This window comes from Magallana gigas, chromosome 1 (assembly GCF_963853765.1).
Source record: "Magallana gigas chromosome 1, xbMagGiga1.1, whole genome shotgun sequence".
Lineage (NCBI taxonomy): Eukaryota > Metazoa > Mollusca > Bivalvia > Ostreida > Ostreidae > Magallana > Magallana gigas.
In genome coordinates, this window is record NC_088853.1 from 69,397,963 (window position 1) to 69,408,562 (window position 10,600).

The 10,600-nt window shown below is 34.3% G+C and overlaps 1 protein-coding gene across 1 annotated transcript; it reads left to right on the forward strand.

The window, feature by feature from the left end:
- Positions 1 to 492: 492 nt before the first annotated feature.
- LOC136273035 (uncharacterized) lies at positions 493 to 8,395 on the forward strand. The gene is made up of 4 exons (XM_066076776.1): positions 493 to 945; positions 1,971 to 2,195; positions 7,573 to 7,827; positions 8,168 to 8,395. Exons 1-4 carry the CDS (start codon positions 873 to 875, stop codon positions 8,326 to 8,328), a joined length of 714 nt encoding a protein of 237 aa, XP_065932848.1. The 5' UTR covers positions 493 to 872; the 3' UTR covers positions 8,329 to 8,395.
- The last annotated feature ends 2,205 nt before the right edge of the window (positions 8,396 to 10,600 follow it).

Here is a 10,600-nt window from a genome sequence, read left to right on the forward strand (position 1 = left end):
CCGTGATGGCGGTTTGAATTTTTACATAGGAATAGAGAAAATCTTTAAAAATATTTTGGGAAAGTTTCCGGTCCAAAACTCAGTACTTAGTATCAAAGCACAGGTTATTCAGATTTAAGTTTGATGAAGCCATGATTCCCTAGAGAAAAGTGGGGTCACGAAATGGAGGGGGGGGGGGGGGGGTAAATAGGAATAGAGAAAAATCTTCTTACAGGTACAACAACAAAAGGGGCTTGGTATTTACACCCCCCTCCCCCTCCCCCCAAAAAGAGGTGTATTTGATATCTAATAAAAAAAAAGGTGTTTATAAGTAAGGCGTGTTTACCTTTTCATGATAAGTTTAAATTTCCGAAGGTTTTTTTTTTTTAACAGACTGGTCAATGTTATATCTCATACATTGTTTTTTACATTGCTTAACACCAGACCTTAAAACTGTCTACATTGTCCTTATTTTCTCTGTTATACACTAATTACACTAACAACAACGTTTAATAGGACATGGTTATATTTATCATTGTATTTCAAGTGTAATATCTGTGATGCCTAGCCTTTTATTATCGGAATGTCGATAAACAGGAAAATGCTAGAGGTGATATCTCCGTGGTGTCATTGACAATTTTAAAGAGCACTCGCTACCTTTGTTTCAATTTCAATTCAAAAAAGCGACAAGAATTAAGTACCTACAATGAACATTCATTTTTAAACGAGGAAATGAGTTATAATATTATAACACCCCGATGCAAACTTGAAATAGCTCAACTTTGATAATTTCGGAAGTAAAGACCGTTTTCTACGGCACTCTGTTTAACGAATGTCTACGTGAAACTATCAACAGATTTCAAGAGTCGGTGTGTTTCCTGTTTTATTTTCTGATGTCCGGGCTCGTCACAAAGATGTATGCAGTGTTTGTGTGTGTCGGAGTTTTTGTCTTTGCTAACGGTTACGGTGAGACATTTCTTTTTTAAATTAACATTTAATTTGTTAATAAATAAAATCGGCCTAAACTTTTATAGTTGGCGAACTTTTGATATTCAGAAAGAACTTGTTTTGTTCGTTCGACTCAACAGATAAAATAAAAGTTCTTTTTTTTAATTTCTTTTTTAATTTTAAGTAACGGATATTTGCTCTGATTACTGTATCTAAATACACGTTCAAGGATCATGGTATCGGAAAAATGAAACAAGTGTTTTATTATAATACTGTACTATGTCAATATTTCCTAATCGAAAACAAAACGCTTAGATTGCCAATAAAATAAAAAAAATATCATTGTTTCACGGCCAGTTAGTTTGAACTATGACGCTTCACGTCCTTATATTTTGTTAACGACGTTAATGGGGTCTTGTGCTGGATTTAAAAATCAAACGTAATGTGACTGTAATTTATTTAACCGCATTATTCATTTATATTTGTTCTCAATGTTACGTGTTAATTAGGAATGTGCATGACGTTACAATGGGTTGTATTTCACCTTAAACATTCTAGTTCAAGGTAAAACAACAAAATATGAATCTACAGATGATCAACAGCTTGCAATAGTGGTTGATATTTTAACATGCAAAAAAAATGACGCCTAATTATCGTGCCCATAACTCAGACATTGTATATTTTTTAAATATTTCATTCACAACACGTGATCAACTTGAAAACCTAAATTAATTTAAATACTTATGATAAAAAACAATACACGATGTCATTGTACAATGTAAATTAAAGAAAAATTAATGTCAACAAAAAAGCGTTGAAACGATAAAAAAAATCACGGTGTATATTTTTTTTTTAAATCGTCCGGTTTTTATTGTACCTTTAAATGATGTTGTTTATACATATGATTGTAATAAGTAGAAGATTGATTTAGAAATGTAATGACTTATAGACAATAAATTTTCCAAAAAGAAATATACATTTCTTTTTTTTAAAGAACTGTAGCTTAACATTGTTTAACAAGGTTTTTTTTTTCTTCGAAACAGTTAATGTCGGTCTCAACAAACCAGCATACCAACAGTTCCCAGGGACAGGTGACAGTTATGACGCCAGTAACGCTGTAGACGGACGTAAATCAGACCTGAGTTGGCGAGGACGTCAATGTGCTGGATCAGATTGGAGACAAACCGCCACCTGGTGGGTGAACCTGACCACAATCCACAGCATACACCACATCACCATCTACTTCATGACAAACAATAAACCATGGGGTAAAGTCATATTTACTAAGAGTCCAGTAAAATATAAATATCCTTACACTATAGCTGTATCGATACATTTAGTGTTTAGCCTCACATATCACCCACATTCTTATTAGAGTAAACCAGTCTATTAGAATATTGTGTTCTGAAATATAATACGACGATATACCAATACGTTACATGTATGAAACAATATCATGTAAAACCCAAAAGTGTGTGATATTAATCTTCATTAAATTGTTTCCATGAAATTTAACCTCTCGAATTACATCTTCTCAACCTCAACAAAAAATCAACTCTCCGACTAATAAGATGTTGAATTTGTTATTTTGATTATTATAAGTAATATCAACATTAAAATAAAATAAAAATTCAAGCACATTGGGAATTTTATGAAATGTTGAACGATGTAAATGTAAATATCTATATTAATTACTATATATACGTCTGAAAATTACGACACTATATCACATCTGTATTAAAATGATCAGTAATGCAAAATGCTTGAACCTAAAATCCACATGTTATAAGTACTGAAATAGAAATAGATCAATGCTGTAACCATGTAATGTTAGCTATGCCCAGTGTCACGGTAGGTGCTAGCACGATAAGGACCCCCACGTCTCTTGTATGCCGCGGTGAAAAGAAGATTTTTCATGAAATAAGCTATTTCTACAGAACATTTCTGCACGGATATCTTTGAAAGTGCAGTTTTACCTAGAGATAATAGTGTGTTAGAATCCTTACAAATAAATTTATATTGTGACTATTGTTGTGTATTAAGAAATACAAACACGTCCGTTTACTACGGCTACATTTTATTAACTGAGAATCCATTAAGGTACATCACAAAAAGTTCACAGACTATCAAATATCAACTTCAACAGAGCCAGTCCTCATAATATAAATAAACTACGGAGTTTCCCATTAATAAATGTCCGAATCAATTACTGCCCTAAACATTGTTTTATTTATGCGAGAGATGCTAGAACTTAAGATTTTATCAGTATAAACATAACATTTCCTCCCTTCATATTTATGAACATAAAAGCTAAAGAGTAATTGAAACAACACAAAACTAATCTACAGTTATGAAAATCAAGGTATATATGATTATTATATTGTCACAATGTCTACAATTAAAACTAACATTCTTCAATGAGTCTTTTGGTTTTATTACGTGCGCGTGTCGGATAACGTCTCATTAGCGGCGCGTTTTCAGTCGGTATGGTATCAGTTCACTCTTTGTTTGATGGCGCAACGGTGGTCAACTCTGTTTGCTCTTTGAACTCTGGGGTAGGGTCGTCACGGTAATCATGGTAACTCGGTTCATCGATTTTTTTATTCGAATCTCGCAATCATCTTTTCCACACGCTCCCTTGTTCGGTTGTTACTTCATATGATAGCGGTCCTAATTTTGATTTAATTTGTCCGTCTATCCATTTTTCATCATTTCTGTAATCTCGCACGATAACATGGTCGTTTTCTTTGAAATTACGAGTTGTTCCTCTTTCCTCCAACGCATATTTCATGGTTTTATCTGTTACAGTTTTTCTTGTGTCAGGTCTAATCAGATCTAAGCATGTCCTAAGAGTTCTTCCATGAAATAATTTTGCCGGTGTTTCATTTGTAACGCTGTGAGGCGCGTTCCTATACAACAGTAAGGAATTTGCAATCTTTTTGTTGAGTGACATTTCTTGATTTCTCATTGACTTTAGGGTACGTTTGAACGTTTGCACGAATCTCTCCGCTAAACCATTAGTTGCAGGGTGGTACGGAGCGGATTTACAATGTTTAATTCCATTTTTCCTAATGAATTCGTCAAATTCGTGTGATGTAAATTGTGGTCCATTGTCTGATACAATCTGTTCTGGAATTCCTTTTTGTGCGAAAACTATACGCAAAATTTAAATGGTTTTAAAAGAAGTTATTTTTTTCATTGGAAAAACTTCAGGCCATTTTGAGTGCGCATCCACCATAATGAGAAAGTTCTTATTTAATAATGGTCCGGCGAAGTCAATGTGTATTCTTTGCCAAGGTGCTGACGGCCATTCCCAGGGATGTACTGGTGCCTTGGTTGGACTATTTTGAATTTTTGAACACCCACTACATGATTTTGTGACGTTTTCTATTTCTTTATCGATGCCTGGCTACCATACGTAACTTCTCGCAATGCCTTTCATCTTCACGACTCCTAAATGAGACGCATGTAGAGTTTCCAGTATTTTTTTTCGAAGTTTTGTTGGAATTATGACTCTGATTCCCCACATCAAACATCCGTGTTGTGTGGTTATTTCATCCCGACGATTGTAAAACTGCATCAGAGATGTGTCCTCTGGCTTTTTCCATCCTGATGTCACATGTTGATAAACACAACTCAGCATCGGATTTCTCTTTGTTTCTCTTGCAATTTCCATTGCAGTAACGGGCAAATTTTCAATGTGTTCAATGTTGAAAATATCAGATGCATCTGGCTCATCATTTTCATTTGACTTCATGGGGAGTCTTGACAATGCATCTGCGTTTGTGTGATTCTTTGTACTTTTGTACATGATTTCATAGGTGAATCCTGATAGAAACACAGCGTATCTTTGCAATCTTGTTACAGGGATGCTTTTTGAAGGATTAAAGATTGAAGTTAAAGCTGCTTGGTCCGATTTTTTTGTAATTACAGTATCAAAATTTTTTCCATACAAATCACTAATCTTAGAAAGTTATGGACTTTCTCCTATTTACACCAGCAGAATCAGTCTCCTTTCAAAGTTAGAAATATTCAAAGTAAATAAAAATAATTTCTCTTTGGGCAAACGAAAAAACAAACCAAAATGTATCACGGGAATGTTTAGAAAAGGAAACGGCTTGGTTTCGTCCCCCGAATGATTGGGGTTATTCAACCCGCATGCTATGCATCGATTGTAAAGAAAGTAGACTTTGGAAATGTTAGCGAACAAAACGTACACATGTTTATTTGTAATTGTCTGATCATTTCGACCTTTATTTAAAGCGATGTCAAAGTCGTAATACAACCATACTCGTCTCGTCGTCAGGGGTGAAATTTAACATGAGGCGAAATAACGCGGTACCTTTTAATGTCGTTTGTTTTGTTAGCAAATTTTGTACGTATTTTTCTTCATTGAAATTTGGCATAATTGACGGGTAAAACTACTGCAATATCTATTATTATACATATACCAAGCATAGCCATCATTTAAAAGCGTGCATAAAATTTGATTAAAAATCGGACCAAGCAGCTTTAATGGTTGGTGATCTGTGATCAGTGTAAACTTCCGTCCAAAAAGATAAGGGTAGAATTTTTTTACCGCCCAATATATCGCCAGTGCTTCTTTGTCGATTTGTGCATAGTTTCGTTCAGCCTTTGTCAATGTTTTTGATATGTACGCAATTGGTCGTTCACTTCCATTTTCGTATTTGTGTGACAACACAGCTCCTATTCCATATGGTGAGGCGTCACAAGCGAGGTACAAGTCCATATCTGGGTCATAATGAGCCAGGACCGTATCGGAAGTAATAAGCCTTTTCGCCTTTTCAAAAGCTTTCTGTTGGCTTTCATTCCATGACCATCTACGTCCTTTTTCCAACAGTTCATCCATTGGTTTCAGTTCACTTGCCAGATTTGGCAGAAATCTATTGTAATAGTTCATCAGTCCAAGAAATGATCTCAGTTGCGTAAGATTTTCAGGTGCTGGCGTTCTTAATACAGCATCAATTTTGTCTTTTGTTTTCCAGATTCCTTCTTTTGTGACTTCATGTCCACAATATTGGACACTGTCTTTGAAAAAGTAACATTTTTCAAGGTTAGCCCTTAATCCAAATTTCTAGAGGCGTTGAAGAACACTATTCAAATTTCTCAAGTGTTCCTTATCGGTTTTACCAGTGACTATCATGTCATCTAATATGCAGTGAACACCTGGTAATCCTTGTAGAATCTGGTCCATAGTTCTTTGCCAAATTGATGGCGCCGATGCTACTCCATACAACAGTCTGTTATATCGATACAATCCTTTTTGGGTATTTATCGTCAGGTACGCTTTGGATTTTTCTTCCATTTCCATGTGTAGATATGCTTGTCTCAAATCAATTTTAGAGAAATGTTCTCCATTGGACAAGGACGCAAAAATATCCTCTATTTTCGATAAGGGATATTGGTCTACGTTTAGTTGAGGGTTGAGTGTGACCTTGAAGTCTCCACAGATCCTAACTTTTCCATTTTTCTTGGGAACTGGTACAATTGGTGTTGCCCATTCGCTCGTGTCCACTTTTTCTAGAATTCCCATATTTTCTAGGTTTCCTAGTTCTTGTTCAATTTTTGGTTTTAAGGCATATGGAACTGGTCGTGCCTTACAGAAAATTGCGTTCGCATCATCAATTAGATGTAGATTTGCTTTGATTCCATGCACTTTACCGATTCCGTCAGCGAACACTGAGCTATATTTTTGTAAGATTTCATGAATTTTCCTTTGGCTTTCAGGTTTTTCTGTGGCAACCGTCATGATGCTTTTGACATTTTTCCAGTCGAGTTTTATTTCTTTTAGCCATGACCGTCCAAATAGGGTTGATGTCCCTTTTTCTACAACATACAGCTCACAAACTGCGCTTTGTCCATTGTGTTCAACTTTTACATCTAGGACTCCAACTGGTTTAAGTTTTTCACCAGAATATGTGCGGAGTTTGATTTTGCTTGGTTTTAATGGCTGCTTACCGAAAATTTCTCGGAACTTTTCCTCTGATATTACGGGCACAGCTGATCCGGTATCCAATTCCATTGAAATTTCTTTTCCATTTACTCTGACTTTTAAGAGTATAGGATGATCATCAGTCCTGATAACTGAATTAATGCTCAATTTTTCGATTTCGCATGATGAATCACTGTCATCACTTGTCTGGTCAACATTTCGGACAAATTTCTTTTGTTTTCTTGGTTTGAATTTTTGTTTTCCTTTACCTGTTATTCCACAGGCTCGAATGATATGTCCTGTTTTGTTACACTTTCGGCAGACGGCTGATTTAAAATAGCAATTAGCTGAATCATGATTCTTTCCATTGCAATGAATGCAATTACTTGGCTGCGGCGACTTAGGTTTTTGATGGTACGTCCTTTGTTGGTTGAGTTTATTGACACTTAGGTTGGTTTTTTAACCTAAACAAGCAAATCAAACACAAATAGGTATTATTGTAATCTAATTTTACTACTAACCCTTCAACTTTTTTCACAATGTTTAAAAAGTACAACAAACACAATACTGTGTACCTTCTTTTACAGGTACGACATCACAAGTTGTCTTTAATACCATATGTTTGTTAAACTCTGTTTTTCTAGCTACATTGTTATGTACGTCCATCAATAATTGATTAAAATTTAACGCAGGTCCTTCTAATTGGCGCACTAAGAACCCCCTTGGATTCTCTGTGTACGTCTCCAATACAACAGACAGATTACAGGGAACACTGTGTTACAAGGACGACAACTTTACACTAGACACCATACCTGCTGTCTTCACCACCGCCTGTCCTGTTCATGGACAATACGTCATCTACTACAACGAGAGACTACTAGGAGTTACCTATCCTGATGACTACGATAATATTGTTGGCACCGACCTCTGTGAGCTGGAGGTGTATGGTGAGTGTAAAGTTATACCGCTTTCAAATTATGATCAGCATAAGTTAAGGTACATTACGTGATATCTCAATGAAAACTAACAGACTGATGACATATTGTCCTTTGTTTTTTGGTGTAAGTCTCAGTGTTTGTATTTCTTCTCTCGCGATAATAATCAAATTGCAATAAAAAAAAAAACACTAAAAAAGCTGTGGATTAAAGTAACTGAAGACCGTTTTATGAACCGTCAATTTTAAACCCACACTGTTGTACATTGAAATCTGATATAAACCATTTAAAAAATTGATTTATCGGATGGTGCATATTTTTAAAACCCTTAAGTATCTTATTCATATCAAAGGTTGTCCTGCTACCGGATATTTTGGGTCCAACTGTTCCGTTCCCTGTCCAGACGTAAACTGTCAGTACTGTCACATAGAGACGGGCACCTGTCAGCGATGTAAACCTGGATATCAAGGTTACCGATGTGAACTAGGTAAAACTGTCTATGTGCAACTCTAAACAAAACAAAATATGATTAATATTGTACGGCTATAGTCTTAACATTAAAAATCTTTGCAATTAACAGTTCGACGTATGCAAATAAAAATCTTTCGGTAATATTTATACGCAACTTCACATTGTAAATGTGTCTAGGATAATTTGTTTTAATTCTGCAAAAAGTTGTGTAGCAATTAATTAAATGTTTACATTAAGTTCATATCTTTCGTTATGTTTACATTGGAAATATACGACATTCAATGCTCAAAAACGCACGATAAATCTTACCATGTGGTATAAGCAAAATTAACGTCATAACGGATTTTAAATACTAGATACATTATGAATGAATTTAAGAATGGTGGCCATTTTTAGACTACTTTAATCTCCTTCAGAAGAAAAGCTATATATATATATAAATATATATATATATATATATATATATATATATATATATATATATATATATATATATATATATATAAGGAAAATTACACATTTAAATGATAAAATATATGGATTTGTTCCTTACAAAAAATAAAGTTTACAGCTGAACAAATCATACATGAAAATTTTAGGTAGAGCTGATGGTTAATGTTTTGACCATTAGAAACTTTGGTAGTGGATAGTTTGGTTTTGTTTCTCTTCTTGCACTGGTTTTTAGAGCTTGCTTTTCTTGCCAGCTCTTCGCGCCGGGGACATACACTCGTTATAGATTGATAGGAAAGTTAACACATTGACTACTTAGAAAGAGTGAATATCCGGTTACGTGATTTTTCACACAGATCTCTTTAATGAATGAACGCTTAAAAAGCTCATATAACGTTTATTTATTTTGAAAATAATTTTATAAAACACTCTGAAATCCAAGTTTCTTTTTATTAGTTTACATTAGTATAAATGGCGTTGTTTTAAAATATCGAACTAAGTTCTACTGTAGTTTAAAGGTACAAATCCTAAAAATATATTCACAATAGTCCGCCTTAATGTTTGGTCTTTTCCAGAATATGAAGAAAGCGACTGTGCAGAAAAAAGTAACCTGCTAACAAGCGGGCCTTGAACATGTTTTGTAATTATTACAGCATGTATATTAGATGCCCTCGGGCTGATATTGGAGTCTCGGGTCGATATGGGATGTGATACAGATGTTGCCATGTATTATGCTCTAAATATCAGAGTATTAACTTATAGTTTGACTGTTGATTTCCTAATACGTGTAAATATTTATACTAAATTGTTTTTTTTTTATAGCTTGCGACGAAGGATTTTTTGGATCCGAATGCAAAGAGATATGTGGACACTGCCGCGATGTTAGCCATTGTTCTAATATCAATGGGACATGTTTGACTGGATGTGATGTTGGTTATCAAGGGGACTTGTGTAAAACTCGTGAGTAGTTTCGCATGTAAAATATTTTCATTGAAAATATATTTATAATACAAAGAACATCTAAACTTTAAGAGAATGAAAATTATTTGTAGCATGTGACAGAGGGTTGTATGGTTTTGAATGCAGTGAAACATGTGGACACTGTCGTGACCTAAATCAGTGTTTCAATATAAATGGAACATGTTTGACTGTATGTGATGCTGGTTATCAAGGGGACTTGTGTAAAACTCGTAAGTGTTTTGTTTCATTTGCTCATTTTTAATAAACATTCGTTTGTTATTAAAATATTTCTAAATCATAAACGTATTTATTTCTCCTTGATATCCATATATAAATGAAAAAGATACGCAAACGCTGCATAAATCAGTAATTTAGAATATTCAAGAGATGTGTTTTAGCAGGCATTCAAACAACGCAATGTTAACTATAATCTTTTAAAGAGAAATGATGCTTTACATTCACCTTTTGGACATTGTTATAGTATCATTAATACGAATATTATTAAATTTTTAGCTTGTGATAAAGGAAAGTATGGATCCGAATGCAATGAAACATGTGGACACTGTCGTGATGTAAAACAGTGTTCCAATATCAATGGAACATGTTTGACTGGATGTGACCCCGATTATCAAGGAGACTTGTGTAAAACTCGTAAGTGGAAGAATTATCCTACTATACATTGATATAGTCATACACATTGATAGATGATATAATGAAGTGATAGATAATTAGATATAAAAGTGATAAGGTTAAGGAAGCATACTGGCAATTTGGAGTCTTAATCTTAAGATTGAAGAACTGTTTTGAACCAGTCAAAACACTTAGTTTTATCCTCTTAAATAGATGTCAATGCAATAAATTAGGGAAGTACATTAGTCAGTTGGTATTATCCTCTTAAAAAGAT